We start from the raw sequence: 24,135 nt of genomic DNA on the forward strand, positions 1-24,135 counted from the left end.
ATGAAGAATCTGTGGAGGATTTCACATGAGTGACAGAGGAATGGAACAGAGCTGGTGAGCCCAGACTGGGCTGTGAAGCCTGTAGGCTCCAAGTAGGCGGCTGGGCCCATCTGCCAACCCACCCTATAGACAACCAACTACTGAGAAAAGAGAAACCAAAACCCAGGACAGATGGGTTTTGATGGTGACTTGTTATGCAAATAAAGTGAGCTTTACAACCACCTGAAAAGAAGGAAACATCTGGGAAGGACAGGCCTGGGGGATAGAGTCTAATGGGCTGGCTGTCCCAGGGCCAGTTTGTGATCACTGGACTTCAGAACAGGGGATGGGGTAAGGGGACTTAGAGAAGCCACTCTCCATGACTCTTGGTTTCTCTTCCTTAAACTGTGGGGATTTGGACTAGGTAAGATCCAGACTTCATTCAGCTCTGGCACTCTTGGATCTGAGAAAATCAGGATTGTGAGTGCTCGTGGCTTGCCTTCTCCAGACATAGGTGGAATGCGCCGCCCTAGAAATCTGGAAGGCTGGCCGCTCATGGTGGGGAATCTCCAAACTCCTTTTTCACTCTGGGTCACTCCTTAAAGTGAGGCTAGCAGAGCAAAAACGAGTGAACCCTTCAAAGGGCCCTGCCTGAGCGTCATGCTTAATTTCTTAGCCAGGGGGGAAATTTCCCCTCCTTTTTAAGCTATGTCTCTCGTAACCACTAAATCAAATAATTTGGTATTGATTGCTATTTCTAAACATAGGCTCTTGGATTCATCATATAATCTATAACTTGGCTTACTGGTCACGATATTCTTTAATTCACTAATTACCCTGATTGATTTTCAATGATGAACCAGCCTTGCATTCTGGGCAGAAATCTCACATGGTTGTGATACATGATGCTTTTAACATATTGTTGGAATTGATTTGCTAATATTTTGTTGAGGATATCTACTCTATATTCATGAGAGGCACTGATTTGCTGTTTTCTTTTCAAGTGTCTTTGATCTTGATAATAGGATAATGCTGATCTTGTAAGAAAAATTGGGATGAGTTCCCCTCTATACTGTATTTTGGAAACAACTGTGAATTGTTATTATTTCTTCCTGAAATGGTCAGGAGAATTCACAAGTGAAACCATCTGCATGTGTAGTTTTCTTTGTTGGAAGTTTTTTTGTTTTTTGCTTTGTTTTGTTTTTAAATTAGAAATAAGATTTCTTTAATAGATGATTCAGGATACCAATTTTTTTCTCAAGTGAGTTTTGGGGGTTTATATGTATCAAGGACATGGCTCCTTTCACCAATCCCAAACTCCAGACTTGGCTATCCAGTTCCTTGCTGGATATCACCACTTGGATATTCCGCACCTCATTTCCAAAGTTGACCCTTTCCCCACTTCCTCCCTAGGGTTCCTCTGCTCACAGAAACACATGACCATTTCCTTACCTGCCCAAGCCTAAAACCTGGGGCTCACTTCCTCTCTCTTCTTCACTTCCCATAACCATTAAATCCTCATGTCTCTGGCTTCTTTCCACATTCCTTCCCACTGGCTACCACAACACTCTGAGCTCCTTTATGTGTGGGGATGCTGTTTCTAATTTTGCCTCTAACATCCCCTAGGATGTAACAGTTTCTCAATAATTATTGATTAATGAATGCATATTTGTTAGCTCATATTTTTCTTAGATGAATAAATTTATTTAGCCACATATTTAGCCTCCAAGTATGAGAATACCATTACATCCATTCATCCAACAAATACTGGTTGAGTGTCTGGCACTGTTCTAGGCTTTGCAGATATGATGTTGAACACGTTAGACTGGATCTTTGCCCTCATGGAATTTATGTTCTAGTTGATAGAGACAGATAAAAGCAAGCAAACAAATCAGAAAAGTTCAGATAGTGATGAAAGAAAACAGGGTAATAGGCTAGAGAGGACTGGGAATGGAGGAGGGACTGTTTGAGGAAGGGTGATTAGGAGAAAACTTTGGAGGGAGAGACTTTTGAAAGATGGAATGAAGCGAGGGAACCAGCCATGCAGATATGAGGTCAGAGCATTCCAGTACAAAGGCCCTGGGGCAGAAAGTAAGCCAGAGCATAGTATGCCATGCTGGGAATCACGGTGTAGACTGAGGCTCTAATGATAGGGAGGGACCACTTCATGTGGGGTCATAGGCATGGTACGAAGTCTGGATGTTCTCCTAAGTGCAGTGAGGAACCATGGAGGTATTTTAAACAGAGGACTGGTTATGATAGCTCTGCTGACAAGTCTTCCAATGTTTCCTCTTTTCTTCCAAAAATTTCAGTTGTCCCTAGAAATTTCTTACTAGAAAAGCTGCCCATTGCATGAACTTACTAGAAAAGTTGCCTGTCACATGAACTATCGGCTTTCTATTTTATTAATGTAAATAAAATTGACGTTGGGTGCCCCCTTAGGGGATGGAGGAAGGAAGAAGCTTCTGGGTCCTCTACAACAAGAGCAAAGTTGTTGCTTTACTCATTTTACAAGATGAGCTTCCCTTTCAGATTTCTTTGGGAGGGGCAAGAGTGTTCCATTTATCCCTCTCTGCATATCCCCGTGTCCTCCAATTAACAACTGTAGGGGCAAGGGGAACTTCCTTCTGGCATGTACTTCCTGTGTGTTCTCTACCTCCTAAAGCAATTTGTTGAAGGTGAGAAAAGACAGAAGAATGTGCTTTCCTAATACAGGTGGGAAAGCGTCTGCCTGAAAGGTCCTAGAGGATGAGCTATGTGGCCATTTGCATAATGAGGTGGCTATAAACCCTGCAACACCTTTCAGGGAAGGTATCTGTTTGGCATTCCTTAGATGAGGCCATTGCAACTGATAAAAATGTCCAGTTTAGAGCACACAAAGGCTTGGGTCAGGGAACCCAACAAGCCTCTGTCGTGGGCATCTACGCTAATGGGTCAACCTCCTCCTTACCTAATTAATCTCTAAGGATCCACATTTGGCCTTCCACTGTGCCCCGGAACCCATCCAGCCCTTGGCATGTGAAGTGCCTGGAGAGTGGGTTTCTTCCCCACATGCCCCTGGCTCCTTCTGCTGCAGCCGTAACTAACAGCTTTTGTTATCTGAGTGTACTATCTGTGCTCCCATCATAGAATTTTTACCTTCTCTCTGGAAGGCTCCCAAACCTACCTCTTGCCCGCACTCCCTTTGCTTAATAAATTCCCACTCTTCTTTCAGATCTCAAGTCAGCTACCATTCCTTCAAGGAGACTTTCTTGACCCCCTCAAGAAAGGGGGGTGGTTCTGAGCCTGGGTGGGTTCCTTAGGTGTCCTCAAAGAATCAAGTTCTTTTCCTTTCAACGTTTGAACTAAATTTTTTTTATACTTTATCCTTGCCTACCCATGACTATTTAATTAACGTCTACCTCCCCCTACTGGAATGTAACCTTCACGCAGGTAGGGACAATGTCTATTTTTTACTATATTTTAGTCCCAACAGTGAACCCAGTTAGATGGCAAATGCCCAGTAAACATGCACAATGAAAACTTAATGTCTGCAGCATATAAGGGAATTGAGACTTAGGACAGCATCTCTCTTGTTCTAGGATGTGGGCCCATCTTATGTGGGCCTGCACATTTCCCTTTACTACTAATGAAAGTATTTTCTTTTCAGTTTTATTGATTACCCTGTGTAAATTATATGAAGCATTTTAAAGAAATGCTACAAGTGGTGGGATTTGCAGGTGTTCTTGATTTTCTATTCCTCTCTTTCTCCCTGTTTCCCTCCCCTCTACTTTTTATGTATATACTGAATTTTCTACATTGAACATATATTACTTTTAAAAAATTGATTTGAAAAAACTCTGAAAGTAACTACTTTTTAACTTTAAAATATGGAGCTATGGGGGTTTTGAGCTGGCATTAGAGAGAAGGAAATGAATTCCTAGCGTGCCACATGGTCTAGCAAGGAATAAATATCTGCATAAATTTAATAACGCAAACAACGCAGATCGTGTATGCTTTTGCTTTGTTTTGTTTTCTTTAAGCTACACTGAAGGGTAAGTTACAGATGCAGAAGAAAATACAAATGTTACAAAAATACAGCTTTGAGCACAGAGAAGTAAAAGTATAGCTGACACAGGGTATGAGTTTGTGGAAGTGTTAGAAGTGAAGTTGGGGATGTTAGTTTCCTCATCTTGTACAGACAGGAGTCAAGATAGTAAATACTGTTACAATAAGAAGCCACAGTGGTGTACGTATATTATCTCTGATTACAACAGAAGCAACAGAGGTAATGAGTAACAATCAAATATTAAAAGGAAGTGAGGGGAGAGATGTAAATGAGCTGAAATCTCATCTTTCCAACTGGGGAGTCAGTAAGTCGTGTCTAGAGCTGCCAATAAGAAACAGAAGCCATCCTCCTATTATTAAGCATCATGGAGAGAACAACAAGATCTAGAAATAGAAATGATGAACACAAGTTGCCTTGGGGGCTGGGATACAGGTGGGAAGAGGTGCCACGGGGCTTAGAATGATGATTCTCATCATAAGCTCATCTGTATTATTTGATTTATCATGTGCAATTAAGAACAACTTAAATGGAACAAAATGAAGAGGTCGGATTAAATGGTCTCTGAGGGTCTTTCCCTAGAAGCGAGAACCTATACCAACATAATTGCTTCGTTCTTCAGGGAAGGAGAGGCAATGAGCACTTACTGAACGCTAACTCTGTGCCAGGTGCTTTGTACCTGTCATCTGCTTTGCACTCCAGAATAGTCTAGGAGGTAGACTTACGGTTTCCATCCTTCAGGCCAAGGCGCTGAGACTCTCGGGGAGGTGACGTTTCCTACCCAGGCCCATGTGGCATTAAAGAAGCAGTAGGGCTGACAGGATTAAGGGCAAAGGCCGCTTCACTTTGATACCTATGGTTTCTCCTTGGCAGCCCGTGTGGGCAAAGCCTGAGGAAGTGTGGATTATTTCCCCCGCTCAAGATACATATGCACGTTGGAAAAAAGAAGTAAAATTATCAAAAATAGAAACAGGAGAAGATTACTTAAAGCCTCATCACCTGAGAAACTTCTTAGCCTCACTCATATCTGATAGGATCATATCATTTGTTGCTGTATTCACTCGGTTTTTAGTCGTAGCTACTAACGTTCCTTAAACTTAAAAAGTTGTGACACATATATACAGGCAGTTTGAAGAATGAAGAGTCTTGAGCCAGATTCTAGCCCAAGAAACAGGGAATTACTGAAACCTCTCTTTTCCGATATCCAGAGGTAACCCCCATCCTGAATCTGTGTAAGTAATTTCTTTGCAGGCCACTAATTTTCAGAGATCTGCTGGTTTGATACTTAGGCAAACAAGAGGACCGCTCACGTGGCCAATTTGCGCCTATAAATTGATTCTTTCTCCAGCCTCCCAACCTCTACTCAACCTTATCCTTCCCTGAGAGCCCCATTCAAACTTTACCTCCTAGGAGTCTTCCAAGCCCCTCCAGTCTACAGTGGTTTTCTTTTTAAAAACTTACCTGAGTCTTTATTAATTCAGGGCCCCACCAAGATGTCTGTGGGCTGAACGGTCTAATCTAGCCCCAGTCCAGGGCCCTAAAGTCTGTGATTCATCCCATGAAAACACTGACTGAGAGTCTTCTTGGAAGGACCAGCTATAGAGAATATGGGTATATCAACTAGAGATCAAGCAAGGTCTAAATCGAACACTTTCTTTTGGACTAGGATATAGTCTGAGCAGAAAAGAAATCATTCATTTCAACAAATGGTAAGCATGTATTATACACAAGTCTCTTGGCAAGATGCTGGAGACACAATGGTGAACGGGGCAGACCTGATGCATGGTGCTTATCAAGATGATGACGAAAACAAGCAGATGGAAAATCATGGGAATTGCTACAGTTGGGGCATGCATGGGGCTAGAGCAATACATAAGAGGGGCAACCAACTCAGGCTTTTGGGGAGGATGATAAGGTAGGCTTTCAGGAGAAGTAAACTGAGACCCAACCCAGGGGTAAGTGTTGGACAGGTGAGGGGGAACACTTCCTGCAAAGGCCCAGGAGCCAGAGGGAACAATAGGGTAAGGGGCTGACAGCTGAAAAGACTGAAGCTTCTGGTGCTGGGGAAGGCAGTATGAGATGAGGAAGGAGGGGGGAGCAGGGGGCAGATCAGGAAGGATCTCACAAGCCCCACTCAGGCATCTGAATGCCACCTTGCTGGTTTCCATCAGGGAAATTGGCAGTTTCACCTTCTGGCTGCAAGAGAGAGAAAGGATTGTGGTGGGGGGTGGGGGGGAGAGGAAAGAGGTGTTGAGATAGTCCAAGCAAGAAAGAGTAGGGAGTGGTGGCAGAGGAGACAGAGAGGAGGGAGCAGATGTCAGAGACCTGCTGTCAGATGGGAAACAGGAGCAGAAAAGGAAAGGACACCCATGCCCACCTGTTGACAGGGTCTGAGGACACAGTGAGTTTGCAGGTGGCAGGGAGCTGAGATCAGATCTGGGCAGGATGAATGGCTGAGATCTGTGCACGTCCAAGAGAAGATGTCTAAAGGGGACCTAGAGGTAACGTGTGGGGCCCTAGAACCTGGGGAATGGATCTGAACTTGGGAATCATCTTCATGAGGATGAAAACTGACTCCAGGGGAGGGAAATAAATCAGTGAAAGGGCAGGTGTGGTGGGCATTTCTCAGGGTGACCAGACCCTTACACATACTTCAGCTCTTCGGACACTATGAGACCAAAGAAAGAGAGGGCGCAAAGAAATCAAAGTGGGACTGATAAATTCTGGGCACTTTGGTGTCCACCTGAAGAGAGATGACAGGCCACCTGCCAAACCAGGTGTAGGGAAGAAGGCTACTCCTGTGCACCTGGTGCTGCCCCTTCCTCCCTTCACCAAACATCCTTTGGTAAGGTGTGTGCTGAACAGAGCTGGTGAGGGCCCTGGGATGGTTCGAGAGAATGGGCCAGGTCCCGAAACACAGGCAAGGTGCAATTGTGCACTCGCAGGCAGAGGCCGAGGGGGACAAGATCCAGATCAGTGTGAAGAGAGCAGGAAACCATCTGCTGGGGCTCCTAAGAGAGGGGTGGGCTGACAGGGCTGCAGGCAGTCAGAAGTTAGGCTCTCGGTCTTGCGGACTTGCAGAAAAGGCTGGGTCAAAGCCTCTTTGCTCTGGGAACAGGAGAGAAGAAACTCACGGGAGCTGTGGGCCTGCTTATGAAGCCCTGGTGACTTCACCTGCATCACCTCACTTGAGACAAAGATCATAAAATCAGAATAGGTATTCCCTGCTATCCAGAAATAGAGCGTTCGAATGAAACCTTTCCTAACCCCAGTGGCAGAAAGCAAAGCAATGATCCCTAATTTATATGGAAAAAATTTGAACATTCCTAGACCTTAAAAACAACCTCTCTTAGGCTTCTCTGCTACCTCAGGACACATCTTTCTAGAGAATGTGCAAAATAAATTAAGATGAAGCCCAGACAGAGCACAGTGCAGAGCGCTGGTGGGCTGATGCTAGGTTCTGAGGGTAGTTTCTGGGGCACAGTTCTGTGCGGGGTGGCCGGGGGCACTCGTGCTGCCTCTAGAGAGACTTGCTGCAAAACAACAGCTGAATGCCGCTCTTGCTTTTTGCCTTTTTTTCCCTGAAAGCAATATCCTCTTTGGATTTCTTCTGGTTAGTGAAAACAGACACCACTGTAAGATACCATTGTAAAAGCAAAGTGGCAGAATGTGAACTTTCAAAGACAGGGGATCCTTGCCCTTGGCCCCAGCATTTTGGGGGTGTGGAAAATAAGGCTGAGAGGATTTCATCTCTTCCTTGGACTCTCATTGCTATTAGGTACGGAGGCAAAACTTGAACCCAGGATTTCTAAATCCAAAGATGCACCTGGGAGTCAGGCTGACATCAGGCTGGGACAAACCCATATAACTCAGCCTTGCCTTTTCCTGGGGCTCTTGATGCATTTCTGGTCTTATTCTGTGTAACGGTCTCCAGACTTAGTGACACTCCTTTAATTGTAAGGCCCTGTGTATTCTTCCGGATGTGGGCAGAGGAAAAGAGCTGAGATCTCTCAGAATTCTCTTGCTGACCTGGGCCTGGCCACTGGGCCACCTTCCTAAACCAGTCTTATCCTGTTCTTTCATTCGGCTCTACTGTCAAGCTCTACAGCCTTGAGGGAGACACAGATCCTTCTCCTGAGGACAAAGGCAGGAAGAGCAAGTGCCTGTAGCAAGTCTCCAAATGGGAACGCCTTTTTTTTTTTTTTTTTAATTGCAAGTGGCCATTTGGAACCTACTGGGTGGTAAATGTTCTTACCATCTGAGTTTCCCTTACTCCTCATTAGGTCCAGTGGGCACAACCCCCACAAGACATCTCCTTCCCAACCACTGAGCTGCACAGCCTACAAGCTGGGTGTTACGAGGGAGGGCCTGGCCTAACAATGTGGCCAATGCAACAGCAAAGGCCCCAGGAAACGATGTTCATTGCAAATCACTGGAATGAGAAATCAGCAGATTTATGGACTGGGAAAAAATGGAATTAAGTCTGAGTCTTCATTGGAACAAAGACCCACGGTCTTCCTTGAATCATGCTGCCTTGAAACAGAACCGGCTGACTGGTTAATAATATCCAGCTCGTATTCTATGCTTTGCCATATTGCCTTGCTGTCTATATTGGACTTTGCATCTGACCAAGAAGACGTGGGCATCTTGATTGCCTCCTAGATACCAAAGCAGGATGCATTCCGGTGCCGAGGGTAGGAACGCCTGAGCAGGTTCCAGGGGTCTTGGGCTACTTTGCTTTCTTTGGGGGATAACGTCATCTTGTCAGGATTTGTTTATTTTGGGGGAAGGGGCTAATGATTTCCAGCTGAGGTGACAAAAAGCACTGCCCAGGATTGCTAGGAGTGGTTTAGGAAGACAGTATCCTGTCCACCCAGTCTAGCGGGCGCCATGCACGCCACAGACACCAGAGACTGACTATTTATAATGATCGTTTTCTGGTAGATGTATTTGGTTCTTTAAAAATCAATATATTATGGTAATATTTCAAAAGAATGAAGGGAAACATATCAAGGAAGGAGACCTTCTCATGATTTGCGGCAGGCAGCATGAGGCAAGCAGAGGCCCTGGGGTCATCTCCTGTCCCACCCCTGACTGAGGCAGTGGCTCCCTTTGGAGAGGATTTTGACTACCCGTTCAGGCTCAGCGGGATCCATTATGACTGCCCACCTTGGGCTAGCAGAGGAGCGAGGGCACTGAAGTTACAAATCTGTTATCCTTGATCTCTAAAACCCCCACCCCCACCAACATGCTCGTTACTTTATATGTGTTCATTGAGCTGACATTTGTCATTTTTTTCTGAAAATTCACCCAATATTTAATTCAGGCAAGGGCTGTCCCCTGAAAAACGGTTAATTTGGTAGATTTCCCCCCAGGCTTTACTAAGATATAACGGACATACAAAACTGTGTCACTTTAAGGGGCACAATGTGATTTTTCTTTTTAAAGATTTTATTTAGTTATTTGAAAGCAAGAGAGAGCGTGAGAAGGGGGAAGGGAAGAGGAAGAAGCAGACTCCCCGCTGAGCAGGGAGCCCCACGAGAGGCTCTATTCCAGGACCCTAAGATCTTGACTGGAGCCCACGGCAGACATTTAACTGACTGAGCCACCCAGGTGTCCCTGTGATGATTGGGTGATTGGGAAATTGTTACCAGAACACATCTTTCACCTCATACAATTACCCTTTTGTATTGTGGTGGTGGTGCTGGGGAGGTCCTATAAGATCTACTCTCTTTCAAGTATACGACACAGTATTGCTAACTCTGGGTACCATGCTGTATGGGACATCACAGCAGATATGTTTTTAGAGTTGCTACTCTAAGCTTCTTTCTTTTTGCTGCTCAAGTATTTATGCTCATTTTTGGAAAAAGAAGAAGAAGAAGGAGAAGGAGAAGAAAAAGAAGAAGAAGGAGAAGAGGAAGAAGAAGAAAGAAGGAAAAGAAAATGCTCATGCATTTTTTTTTTTAAAGGAAGAAATTTATAACCCCACCACCTAGGGGTCATCACTGATAAATTTTGGGCTTTATCCTGTCAGGTTCTTCTACACATGTTAACATTTAAGTATGTATTTTAAAATAATGAGATATGGCTCAGTTGGTTGAGGATCTGCCTTCGGCTCAGGCCATGATCTCAGGGTCCTGAGATCGAGCCCTGCATCGAGCTCCATGCTCATTAGGGGAGTCTGCTTCTTCCCGTCCCCCTGCCCCTCCTCCCCATTCATGTTTCTCTCTCTCTCACTCTCTCTCAGATAAAGATCTTTAAAAAAATAAAATAATGGAGCATAAAACATCTACTCTGCTGTAATCTCTTTTCATCCCTTAGCATATATTATCAACATTTTACAGAACTTCTCCTTTAATGTTTGCTTTGTCTTTGTTTTTGTTTTGGCCTGGAGGAGTCTTATGCTTCCCCACACCCTTGCCTGAGTGACACCCACTTCTCAAAATTATTTGATAAATGATTACCCACTAAAGTACTGGCTATCTTTCTCCAAACCCATCTCAGCAGACTTTGTGTTTTTAGAGGCACTTTTAAAGATCAGGTAACATTTCAAATCAAAAGTTTCTAATAGGAGAATTTCAGACACTGATGGAAAGGGGAAAGGATGCTTTTGTTTGGGGTTGGGGGGAGTCCTCTTGGTGCCCCTTGAATTATAACACCAAGGAAGTCAATGTCAATAAGCATAAGGGTAGAAGCCAAGGATGGTAGGATCTCACCATACCTTGACCAAGACCTTCAGTGCACCTTGGTTTTCTTATCTGTACCCTGACCTTCCAAGTCTGCTGTGAGGCTGCACTGCGCACCCAGGGATAGAGAGTCGTAAGAGATGAATGAGGGTAGGGGATAGGCATGGCTGAATCTTCTGGGTCTCGTGGGTCATGGCTGGGAGCTAGAATTTTAAGTACAAGGAGAAGCCACCTGTCAGTTTTAAGCCAGAGAGTAACAAGATCTGATTTATAATTGTATGAAGGTGCTTTTGCAGCTACCTGGAAAATCAGCTCTGCCATTTTCTTCCCGAATGTTTCACCGACTAGTAAATTCCACCCTTAACAAGAATGGAAAGGCAGCAACCCTCAAAAAAGCTGGGCTTGAGACATTGCTCTTAAATGACACCTAGGGAGAAGGTATTGTTTTCTTTTCCCTAAAAGACCCTGACATAGCGGGAAAGCCTCCCCACCGTGGCCCTTGGGAAAAGGGCAGCTGACGTGGCCCACTGGCTATTCACTCAGGGCCGCTCACAATCTCTTTCTAATTTGGACCAGACAGCTTTCCTGGCTTCATCTGCCTTTCCACGATTCTACACGGATCTTTCCTGCTTATAAATCAAATGGATGGGCAGCAGGAGAGCCCTGGCTGAGTTTAGCACTGGCAGATGCCTCTATAAATTAAAAAAAAAATGAGGTCAGAAGTAGCTCCTAAGCATATGTTACCAAAAATAAATCTCACCCACTAGCAGAAGTAGCTGGAAAAAACAAAAACCCTCATAACTTTTCTTCCTCCTTATACACTCTGACCTTGTCTGCTTAAGTGACCCTTTTTCTTCTTAACTTCCCAGATTCCGTAATGAAGTTTCTCCCCCCTCAACCCTGTTATGAAAAACACCGAACCTATAAAATATCCAAAAGAACAATGCACATCCTTATAGTCTTGTCATAGTCAGAGTGACCCGTTCTTTTCCCATTTCTGCTTTGACTCAGTGCATTTTACTAAATCACCGACAGCAAGTAGAAGTCATTGTTTTCCTCAGTCTTTGCTACTTCAGCAGTAAAACTGAGAGGATCCTCAGTACTGTAAGTGCAGGCATTCAAAGATATTCTTGATTTCATATAAGATGCAGCTGATACTACAATGTCCTTAGTTGTCTCTAAAATGTTCCTTTTATAGCCCCCCCCTTTCTTTTTTTGGAACCAGGATCCAACCATAATGGGTTTTCTAAAGTGTGAAGAAGTGTGACTGCTCTACACAAAAGGAATTCAATGAATTCCTTGCTGGGGAACTGCTGTTTGCTCCTGCTTCCACATGGGGCTCTCTGCATGGGGCTCTTTCTGGAAGGAGCTAGTGAGTGACCATTGCCGTCAGGCCGCTTTTGGACTTAGCGAGTGCCATGCTCATGCGTATTATTCCTGCTGTTTAGGACAACTCCTAACACCATACAGCTATGAGGGCAGTGATCATGAGATGACTAATAAGAACCAAAAGCTACTGTGAAATTGCACTCTGTCAACAGAGCGAGTACAAGTGAAGATGTTTTGGAATTGGGTTGCAAACATATTTTATTGTAAGCGACCCTCATACAAATTCTTCAATGGATGACTACTTTATTTTCTGTATTGGCTTCAGTTTTAAAATTTTTTCTTTGCTATTAAAACTCATGGACCATGAGGGATTTCTTTCCTTTGTTTCATTTTTTGGGGGTGAAATATTTTTAACTACTGATTTAAGTTTTGGTTTTTTTTTTTATTTTTATTTTTTATTTTTTAAGTAAACTCTTTGCCCAACATGAGGCTTGAACTCACGACCTCAAGATCAAGGGTCAGATGCTCCACTGACTGAGCCAGTCAGACACCCCAACCGTAAGGGATTTCTACCAAATACCACAAAACCTCATGTTCCCCAACTCACTCAGCCTGAGGCTAACTGGAGACTTGATTTCTCTTGTGTAAAGGACACCCTACAGATTCAGGATACATATTAAAAAAAAAAAGTGTCAATGTGATCCTACACATGTTGGATTTACATACAACAGCTTCAGATGCTACCTTTAGGCTCCAGTTCTGGGTGGAAAAAACTATGTATCAGTTTTAGCCCATCTCCTAAAGGGAATCATCAAACCAGTCTCAGAACACTATTTTCCTAATATTCTAACTTTTGAGGCAACAAAAAGACAGTTACACTAACACTAATATTTTATGTTTTTGTCTTTGTCAAGCGAGTGTGGAGAAATGAGCTGGGAACTGGAGGCTGAGGACCCCTCCGCCCCCTAGGAAACCCACTCTGGTATTCTGGTGGGAGGAGTGTGTGTGGGGCAGGGGAGGGGGGTGTACAGGGCCTAACCAGAGAGCCCAGCATTCTAAACATTTCCTTATATGGACACACATGGATGGTTAGTGAAGTGTTCCTTGCATGCTGATGTTAAGCCCCAAAGGTACAGGGCCCCAAGAAGCAAGCAACAAATTAGGCTTCCCACACCTAGCTTTGCAAAGAAAGCATGAGCCCCAGCTTCTAGCCCCTCCTGGCCTGGAATTCCAGAGGCAGTAGAAAGCTCGACAGTGATACAGTCCATCTGCTCCTGCTCTGTGGGGCCCTCACTTCCAGGAGTTCTTTGTAAACCTGGCCAAATAAATCTGTGATCTTATCTAATTCTGTGCATCTGTGGGTGTGTTTGTGTGTGGGCGGGTCTGTCCCTCACTTGAATAATGCTGTATGTTACCATGTCTCACCTCTGCTCTTTCTCCCTGCTTCCTGAAGGGTCAGAGGGAAAAGGAATTATGACTCCGGATCAGAGTCACGTCTGGTCAGCTGGGAAAGATCTACAGTCAAGAAACTGGCTTAAGACGTCGCTCCCCACCACCACTCCCCACCCCCGGTGCATGTCAGTGTCTTCCAAGGCTGGCATTTCCTAAAAGGTGGGTATTGGAGATGTAGGGAAATGATATTTAACAACACTGAGTCATGGTGAGAAAGTTCTTTCCTTCTCAGTTTCTGACAGCTGCAATGAGAAAGTCTCCATTTGGCCCCAGCACCTCTAACCCCCGCCCTAACATGTGCTCACTCCATTTTTAACAGAGAGCAGGCCTCAGGCTCAAAGGCCTGGGCAGGTAGCAGCTGGAATTACATTACTCTGTTTCATTTTGATTGAATTTATTGCTCTGGTTGCTTTCTAATGATGGCAAGAGATAATGTTTTTTTGTTAATGAAAGTGATATAAAGCATCCTTTTAAAATAAACTTAAGTTACAAAGTTAACTTAAGGGGCACCTCGGTGGCTCAGTGCGTTAAGCCTCTGCCTTTGGCTTAGGTCATGATCTCGGGGTCCTGAGATCGAGCCTTGCATTGGGCTCTCAGCGGGGAGCTGCTCCCCCCCCTCGCCTGCTTGTGATCTCTCCTTCTCTGTCAAATAAATAAATAAAATAAAATAAAAAGTAAATTTAAATAAAAATATTTTGCAAGCAAGGGGACTAGGAGTCTGTAGATATGGCAAGAATTGTGACAACACATCAATGGCTAACCTCTGGAAACCGTGGCTAAGAAGATTCCTCCTAAACCAGGGGTTCCCCATCCTGGCTGCACATTGGACTCAGGCATGGAGATTTGGGCCTGGGGTCTCAGCCAGGGCCTCCTCGGGGCAGGATGCAGTACAGGGGATGCTGAAGGAGCTCTGCGAGCGACTATGCTGAGTAGCCGCAGCTGGGACCACGACACCACTTCCTGGAAGCCTGGAGACATTTGCTCCCCAGTAACTTGCCGGAGAACAAACTGCATTCTGACTCCCCGAGTCCTCGGCTTGTAGGCATTTCTATCCTTGGGGGCTCCCCACAGAAAAGTCGTCGGTCCAGAACTAAATAACCAAGGCTCTAATTTCTTGGCAATTATTGGCAAGTAATGAAACAAACAGGACATGTCTCAAGGACCGGATATGGCTTTGGATTAAGGTGACTGGCCGTCTCTGTCTCAAACAGAATACTGTTACCTTGGAACAGACTGGAGGATAAACAGGGATGTTTTTACTTGTCAGCTAGAACGGAGCTAAAATGCCCCTTGTTTAGGCCATAAGAACCCTGTGTTAGGCATGGAGGATAAGAAAATGACCTTCAGACAGGAAATCTGTCCTATCATTTCCCCCCTGTTTCCACCATTTTATACCCTTATCACTCTTTTGTTGTGGACCATGGCTGGTGGTCCCCCAATTTTTTTTTTTTAAAGATTTTATTACTTATTTGACACAGAGAGAGAGATCACAAGCAGGCAGAGGGGCAGGCAGAGAGGAGGAAGCAGGCTCACCGCTGAGTAGAGAGCCCTATTCGATCCTAGGACCCTGAGATCATGATCTGAGCCGAAGGCAGAGGCTTAACCCACTAAGCCGCCCAGGCGTTCCCAAACTTTTTTTTTTTTTTTAAAGACTTTATTTATTTATTTGACAGGCAGAGATCACAAGTAGGCAGAGAGGCAGGCAGAGAGAGAGGAGGAAGCAGGCTCCCTGCTGAGCAGGAAGCCCGATTCGGGGCTTGATCCCAGGACCCTGGGATCATGACCTGAGCCGAAGGCAGTGGCTTTAACCCACTGAGCCACCCAGGTGCCCCTTCCCAAACTTTTTTGATCACAAGCTTACATCAGTTAAATTCTAAGCAAACACCTCAACTGACATGTATTTATTTGACCAACTCTGGATAGCTGTCATTTTTGAACAGTGTGTTAATAAATAGGAAGGTTTAATTTCTTTCTTATTTTTTGAGTAACAGGTTAAAAACGCTGGGATCATCTTGCCTTATCCCTGGACAGCTAACCTTCTATGCTGTAGACTGAAGGTGTTGACTGGGAACGGCGCCGTCAGGGAAGGAATCCTGTCCAATGACCTCTGAGACCTGAAGTCCCACACACTGACTGGCCCATGGCGGGGGAGGGGGGGACTCTCAGTCATGTCTGCAGAATCTGTGACTCTCACCAGTCAGACCAAGTCTGATGAAGCTAGTGGGTTTGTTTTCTAGATTGGGACATAGCTGAAAGGAGGTCAAAATACTTAAAAACTGTAAAGCCATGGGGTATCTGAGTGATGCAGTCAGTTGAGTGTCTGACACTTGGTTTCGGCACAGGTCCTAATCTCATGGATCATGAGATCAAGTCCCGAGTCAGGTTCTGGGCTCAGTGTGGAGTCTGCTTGAAATTCTCTCTCTTTCTCCTTCTGCCTATCCCCCTGGCACTCTCACTCATTCTTTCCCTCTCTCACATAAATAAATAAATCTTAAAAGACAAACAAACAAACAAAAAAACTATAAAGCGGTGTACGAGAAAGGTATTACTGGGAGTCAAGGTGCCTCCTTTTCAGAAAGTCTGGCTCATGTTCAATCTAGAACATCACTGGGCTCTGAGTCTGGGCAGAAGACATGCTGCTTGCAGGTAGGCTGAGGGGTGCTGCTTAGTGGTGCCTGGTTGTGGGGACAGAATGTGTTTCCTCAGTGGCTGGAGGGGTCTTTGGTCAGGGCGATGGGAAAAACAACCTTGGGTCAAGAGCAGGTGGGAATATGGAGTGAGGGTCTGAGATAGACAGTGAAGAGTGGGCTTTGGAGTGGCTTTGCTGTTTTACTCCCCATGCCTCAGGATTGTGTATGTTTGGTAACTGTGTGAGTACTTCCTCTTAAGGGAAAAGAAAGCAAAAATATTTATTGCACAAAATTCAAATAATAATTAAGAGTGTAAAGTGAAAAGTGGGAGACCCCTACCTCTTGCTCCCATCACACCCCATGTAGGTAACTTCCCTTCCTAGCTCAGTGAACATTACTTTTAACTAAACAAAGTTTAAAAAATGAAAAATTAATATTAATAAAATCAATATTAATTTTATTAATTATTAATAAAATCAATAATATTAATATTAATATGCAAGAATACCCTTCGGAATGTGAACAGTGGCTATCTTTGTGTGGCAAGGTGGTTTCTGTTTTCTTTTTTCTGCTTCTTTGGGCTTTCTAGCCATGAATTCATTTCAGTTATGCAATAAGAAAAACAAAATTAAAGGAAAAGGACTATAAAGTGGAAACAGGAGAGAGAGGGGTCAGATGTGGAGCTGGAACCAAAACCAAAACAGAAACCAACAATGCCATGGGCAAGGCACTGCCGAGCAGACCGCTGTGCCTGCGTGCGCAGACTGTAAGCATCTTTGCTTCTCACCCCAACTAGCTGTAAGCCTGGAAAAGTCATCTCCCTCATGGGGCCTTGGCTTCCTAGCTACAAAATGTGGGATTGCACTAGATCAGTGGTTCTCAACAGGGGGAGGTTTGTTTTGCCCTCTAGAGGAATAACAGGCAGTATCTGGAGACTTTTTCTGGTTGTCACAATGGGGGAGGGTGCAACCAGCACCTAGAGAGAGCGTAGAGCCCAGAGATGCTGCTCGACATCCTATGAGGCACAGGACAGATCCCTACCACAACGGGTTATCTGGCCCACACTGTGAGTGGTGCCAGCGTTGAGAAACCTGGCTTCCACCAAGCTCGGTTCTGTGAGTTTGGGCCCGGCCTGTCCTGGAGCCTCCTAAAGAGAAGCCATGAGTTCATGACTGCCCAGACTCTGGCTGTGGCCCACTCGGCAGGAGAGAAGGAATGAACAACAGGGCTCAAGGCAGGGAACACTGGAGTCCTGCAGGGGAAGTCCTGCCATCAAAGGCAGACAGGCCCTCAGACAGGCTGTCTTCCTTCAAGGGTTGGGCCCTCCCTTGCTCACGTGGACAAACAGGGCCCTCTTTTGGCGTGCGTCCTCACAATGAACAATGGGCCGGTGGCTCAAAAAGCACACAGAATTTGAGCAAAGATTCCGTGACTGTGCAGTATTTCCCTGAAGACCATCTTACGATCTCTCAGGGTGGGGGATACTAAAGGAAATACAAGTTGTTAATAACTGAGTTTCCTTCAAAAACATAGCAGGACTTATAAATAGATACCTAACAAATGCTGATTTATTTCAGGCTAGACCCAAGGGACCCTTTGTGGGCCCCTGATCATGGACGTACAGGCCGACACCACCATGGGGCGGGAGAAGCAGGTCTTTCCAGTCGCCTGTGCTGGGACAACTGGGGAAGGAAGGAAAATGCATTTCTACCTCCCATGAAACACACACATCAATTCCAAGTGGATAACAGACTTAAAGGTCTGTTAAGCCTCAAAGGTTAAACTCTAAAACTTTCAGAAGATAATACATCTTCATGACTTTAGAGTAGGAAAGATTTTTTTTTTTAAAAACAAGTCACGAAAGCACCAACCACATAGGGAAAAAATGATAACTATATCGAATGTTAAGAACTTCTGTTTATCAAAAGACACGCCACAGAAATATATTTACAATTCAGGTACCCACAATATATCAGGAATACATATAAATCAACAAGGAAAAGATGACCTGATTTAAAAACAGGCAAAAAGGGGCACCTGGGTGGATCAGTGGGTTAAGCCTCTGCCTTCGGCTTGGGTCATAGTCCTGGGGTCCAGGGATCTAGCCCAGCAATGGGCTCTCCGCTCAGCGGGGAGCCTGCTTCCTCCTCTCTCTGCCTGCCTCTTTGCCTACTTGTGATTTCCGTCAAATGAATAATAAAATCTTTAAGAAAAAAAAAAACAGGTAAAAATATTGAACAGGCTTTCTTTCACAAAAGAGGCTGTCCCAAAAGCAGTGCCTGATGAAAAGAGGCCCGGTATCCATGGTGATCAGGGAAATCAAAGCCGTGATGAGATATCACAACACACCCACCAGAATGGCGATGACGGAAAAGACAGACAGAGCTGGTGTTCATGAGAATGTGAAGAAATGAAAACTCTCCCACATCGCTGAATGAGCGAATACATTGGCACAAACACTTTGTAAAACTGTTTGGCAGTGTCTAGTCACGCACTAACCTAGCCATTCTGTGACACGGTAAATTCACCTAATAAAAATGAGAGCGTAGATCTACCAAAAGAAACAGACAAGAACATTCAAGGCATCTTCGTTCATAATAGCCTCACTATTCACTCTGCAGACAACCCAAACGCCCACTCACAGTAACATGGATGATTTGATTACTCTATGCAGTGAGAATACTGCATATTCCATACATTGATGTACGTTATAGACCATAATTAAACACGCCAAGCAAACAACCTGTTCACAGGTATAGAGGATTCCATACTCATACTACCCCCTGGATTTTGAGAAATATTCACAAGCACCCAACTTAAAGAGAAAAAAATATACCATTGTAGAAGTAATCAATCTTTTCAATTTATATTTTACCTACCTACAAATTAATGATACAGTAACATCTTGGTTAAAAACAAAAAGGCAAGCCACAGAATGAGAGAAGGTATTTGCAGCAAAAATTCTGATATGGAATCCCCAATCAGAAATTCTACAAATCTATTAGAAAAAGACAATGTGAGATGAATGGGCAAAAAACTTCATATTTTGGGGTGCCTGGGTGGTTCAGTTGTTAAGCTACTGCCTTCAGCTCAAGTCACAATATCAGGGTCCTGGGATCAAGTCCCACATCTTGTTCCCTGCTCAGTGGGGGGTCTGCTTCTCCCTCTCCCTCTGCCCCCCCCACCACCTGCTTGTGCTCTCTATCTCAAATAAATAAAATAAATAAAATCTTAAAAAAAAAAAAAAAGAAAAAAAGCCTTCCTGCTTTGTGCTTTTCAGTATTCTTCCAGTTTTTCTGTTATTATTAATTTATTTAGGTACTATTATTTTTTGAATTAATTTTTAGTTTAATAATACATGAAAATATTTTCCTTGTGAAATATTAGACATTCCAGAAAAAATTAAAGTCCCTGTTGACACCTAATCCCAGTTTTCTCCCTGATACCTAGAGAAAAAGACTGAACTATTTGGTATACTTTTCCTCCTAGATTTTTGTTTGCAAGGCAGTGGTATTTTGTGGGTTTTATTTCTTGTTTATCTTATATGTATGGCATCATAATGTGTGTTTTGTCCTGTGATTTTTTTTCTTTCACTCAGTACCATGTCTTTCAGCATTTTCTATGTGGGCATACACAAAGCACCTTACTCTTTGTAACTGCTTCCAAGTCCTCCACACCAGTAGACGTTCCACAGATTAAATAGTCCTTCCTCTGTGGATGGTCATTAAGGCCCCTCCCTCCCCTTCTTTTAGTGCTGGTAGTACCCCTCTTTAATTACAACAATGCATATGTCATGCCTCATTCTCATCTCAGGAAGCACTGTCTGGTTTGTGGAGTCCCCCAGTTGTCAGGTAGAAAGCACGGGCACAGCTCTGGGGAGCCCTAGCCCTTGCTATATGGGGCTCCGTCAGGCCTGGAATCAGTTCTGGAAACCGGGGCTTTCCTTCCTCCACCCCTGCCGCTGACGCACCTGGGACCCCAGGAGAGCGCTCCCCTCTCTGGTTCCCACTGCCTCACGTATGGAGGGGATGGAACCACAGGCTGGGGCCTCTCTCCGCTCTACAGGTCTTTTAGCCTGAGTGTCCTCTTGTCTTCAGTGATATATGCAAGTGACCACCCCGACAGGGATGCCTGAGAAAAAATTTTCCTTTCCTTATATCCCCAATAAATAATTAAATAAATAGTCTGCCTCTGGGGGCTTGTACAGGGGAAACTTAATTGCTGCTCCCCAGGTCACAGCTCCTCATGAGAGAAGGTGCTAACAGGAGACACATAGGCCCTGGGTTTCCAGGGGCCAGCCTGCCCCCAGCTCCCTTCCTCCTGGTGCCCCGGGAGCCTCTCCCCATCTTCCTGAAGCCTTGAACAGAGCAATGTTTCCTCCTCATCTTGTCCCTGTGACTTCTGAAGGCTAAGTTTCCATGGCAACTCAGGCCACTGAACCCTGTTCAAAACCTATTCCCGTAAAAAGGAACACTTAGCTGTCTCAAGAGTCTATTTAAAGGGGAACAGAAAGGCAATTACCCCTTATGTAGGGGGAGCAAAACCGTTTGCATCTCTGAGCCTTTCTGCAGGGAAGGGTCTGCGAGAGCAGATGGGACGTGTCCCTTGTAGAGGTGGGGACCCCAGGACGGAGTGAACCGGCTCACTCGCACGGGCGATGAGGACAATGAAAAGCAGGAATCTTCGGTTCTTTCTGAGCTTCCTTCTCTGGCTCTACCTGGGTTCTGCCTCCTCCCCAGCTCCTTCCTTCCCTCCTGCCCTCTCCACGTACCTCCTGCTTCCAGAATACTAGCCTGGGCGGCTGCAAACCGCCTCAGTCTGCTTACGGTCAGTGCTTCTCCGGAGGCTGAAAGGGGCTTTCGCCAACAGACACCGACCCCTTCATTCTCCATTTCCGGAAACTCCAGGGGTTTCCCGCCCAGGCCCGAGGCCACCTGCCTCTCCCTCCTCAGCCACTACCTCATCCCCCTTGCCTCCCCGCTCCAGCCTTTCCAGGGTTCTTTCTCTTTCTTGAAGACATCAGGCTCCACCCTCTGCAAAAGCCGAATGGCCGGACACGCAGCACTCACTCTCCTGTTTTGCGTTTCATTCTTTAACAGCGCGGCGCACCCTCTGCCTTCCCAGCTTTGGGTTGTTGACTTCTCCAGCCGTGCTCCTCTCGGGAGCTCAAGAACGCCCTAATTTGTCTCCCTCACCTGAGGCCGCTCACCCACAAGCTAGCACTGCACTAGCACTGAGGGGGCTCTTGGTCCCCTTGCTCTGAAAGAGGCTCCCACTGCCTCCCGGGGATGAGGCCTCTCCCTTTCCTTCCACTGCTCCGCTCCACTGCACCTGTGCCCCCAGGGCTGGAGGGCTGTGGACCCCACAACACGGAGGGAAGCCAGCAGCGCAGAGCACTAGGGAGAATGAGAAGAAGGCAGCCTCTGTGCCCGAGCCATGAGGGCTGGTGGGGGCAGATGAGCCGTCAGGCGGGGAAGGGTGTGCTGGGTCCGTGTGGGCCTGTGAGGTCGGGGAATGGGGAGGCAAGCCTCTGTGCGGTGTGATAACTACGAGCAGTTATTTAGTTCTTACTGTATGCACTTTGCATGCTTTCTCTCCTTTGGCCTCTGAGCTACCCTGCGGGTGAGAATGGCCACCTCCCATCACGACCAATGAAGAAAGCGCTCTGAGCTCTTTCCTCAGCCTGGACCCTCACCCCTGCTTCCTCACCAGGCCAATTCCTGGTCATTCTCCTGGTCACCTCCTCAGGGAAGTCCTTCTCCCCGAGGACCACACCAAGTTCTAGCTTATATTCCCATGAAACCCTGCACCCCTCCCTCCGAGCACTTGTGGTAACATACACACAGCATCTCTGCGTAAATACTTGCTCAGCGTGAGTCTCCCTGCTACTGTCCAGGACACGGGGCAGGGACTGGCCACCACTATATCCCCCGGGGCAGTGCCTGGCCTGTGGTGTCCAAGTGGTTATTATTTAATGAGAGGATGGAAAACTAAACCCGGCTGGGTGGCCAAGATCCTGCAGCTGGACAAGGCAGGGCCGGGACAGGAACCCAGGTCTGCCTAGCGTCTGTGCCTGCCCTCCTCCCAGGGTTCAAGTGGTTGGAGCTGTGTAAAGGCAGAACCGAGATGTCGGGTGTGCCCCGCACGGGAGGAGCACGAGTCTATGCTGCAGGCCTCCCGAGCAGGGTGTGCTAGAGGGGCCTCAAGTATCTGGCTGGGGGGTGGGGGTCCCCAGTGTCTTTGGGCTCAGGACTCACCAGAGCTTGCTCTATGAGCAGGCAGAAGAGGATGGCATTGCCCACCTCCCTCAGGCTCTGGAACACGTCTGTCTTGAGCTCTGCGTACTCGATGATGTCCTTCAGCTGGTGGTGGAAGAACTCCAGGATCCCTGGGGGACAAAGGCAGCTGGTTAGCGGGAAACCGTCCCTGCGCGGCCAGGATTATGGGAAGTGCTGACTGAGCAGCAGTCCCAGGCCTGAGTGGGAAAGCGGAAAACCAAACCTATGCCTCTCCATATCTGGGCCAGGGGTGAGATTTCTTTCAGGGCTCAGGACTAAAGAAAGCTCAGGAGGCTAGCTCAAATCTTTTTTGGGGCAAAAGAGACGTACACAAATAAAGCATCCCTAGATCTCTCCCAGTCCCTCCAAACACTGATAATGATCCTGATAATGGCATGAATGAACGTTTATTTATAAATGTTAGGTATTGCGCAAAGCACTTTTCTACAACCTCTCATTTAATACTCACAAGAATACCATGAACTGGGCACTTTTATTTATTTTCAGATGAGGCTCAGAGAGGGCAGGCGACATGCCCACAGTCACACAGCCTAGTAAGTGGGGCAGCTGGTATTGAAGAACCAGAGCTTTCGAGTGCAAGCCCTTTTCTCTTCTGAATCACACCCACTCAGCACCAGACAGCTTGGTTTTTAGGAAAAAACACCAGGTGCCAAACTCACAGCCTCAATCTCTCCCCATCCCCCAGGCCCCAGATTCAGTCCCTGTGCCATTCACTCTTAAGGAAGGAAAGAATGAGTCCTCTGCCCAGACGCAGAGTGGCAAAAACTCCTGTTTCCTGATTCACCCTGGAAATGTCACTTGTGCCACCACCGGCAACACCTGCCTCCCACAAGAGGGCAAACGGATAAGGGACCCTAGAGGGGCTGAGCTAGGAAAGACCTTAACAAGCAGACTGGAAACGCTCCCGCCCTGCTGTCCTCTCCAGGCCCGCAGCAGTGAGGCAGGTCCAGGCACATCATTTACATTCATCCGGGAAGGTGGTTAGGACTGCCCAGAGGGGTTAGAAGTGGGTCAAGGCTATGTAGCTAGTGGCAGGGGCAGGACACAAACCCAGGGAGGACCCAACTTGTCTGCATGTTAGAGAGGTGAACATTCCCAGGGAGAGGGCCAGGCCCCCTGCCCTCCCCCGAACGTGGGATGGGCCTGCAGGATTTCCCTGTCACTACCTTCTGCCCCTGGAGCCCCCTCACCCACCTGGGGAGCCATACTCGTGCCGGGGCAAGCGGCAAATCTTGGGCATCACCTCGATCAGTGTTTTCACGTACTGGAGAATGGTTCCTTGGAGCTGACAAGAGAAGAGGGCCACGTAGGTGAGTGTACAGGCGCATCTCTGGACTGAACGCAGGGCTACTGGGGTGTACGGAGTTCTGCTGCAGCCTGTGGGCCAGTGCTAAGGACGTAATGCTTGTGTCCCCCCCCAAATTCATATACTGAAATTCCAACCCCCAATGGGGTGGCATGGGGAGACCAAGCCTTTGGGAGGTAATTAAGACACGGGAATGGAGCCTCATGATGGAATTTGCGCCCTTGTGAGAAGAGATTAGAGAGAGGGGAGGACATGGTGAGAAGGCAGGCATCTGTACACCAGGAAGGTCTACACTAGAGACCTACCCGGATGCCGACACCTTGATCATAGAGAGCCAGCCTCCGGCACTGTGAAAAATCAGTAGTTGTTGGTGAAGCCACCCAATATGTGGTATTCTGTTCTAGCAGCC

The 24,135-nt window shown here is 46.3% G+C and overlaps 1 protein-coding gene across 4 annotated transcripts in view; it reads right to left on the reverse strand.

Annotated features, from left to right (window-relative positions):
• The window catches only part of CYFIP2 (cytoplasmic FMR1 interacting protein 2), a 125,033-nt gene that overhangs the window by 13,331 nt on the left and 87,567 nt on the right, over window positions 1-24,135 (reverse strand). For all 4 annotated transcript variants that reach the window (XM_032337187.1, XM_032337186.1, XM_032337184.1 and 1 more), the window contains 2 exons: window positions 23,615-23,705; window positions 22,379-22,509 (listed from right to left, as the gene is read on the reverse strand). In XM_032337187.1, the coding sequence (XP_032193078.1) occupies window positions 22,379-22,509; window positions 23,615-23,705 (222 nt within the window). The remainder of the gene's footprint in view (window positions 1-22,378; window positions 22,510-23,614; window positions 23,706-24,135) is intronic.

The sequence above is a fragment of the Mustela erminea genome, chromosome 3 (assembly GCF_009829155.1).
Source record: "Mustela erminea isolate mMusErm1 chromosome 3, mMusErm1.Pri, whole genome shotgun sequence".
NCBI classification, from domain to species: domain Eukaryota; kingdom Metazoa; phylum Chordata; class Mammalia; order Carnivora; family Mustelidae; genus Mustela; species Mustela erminea.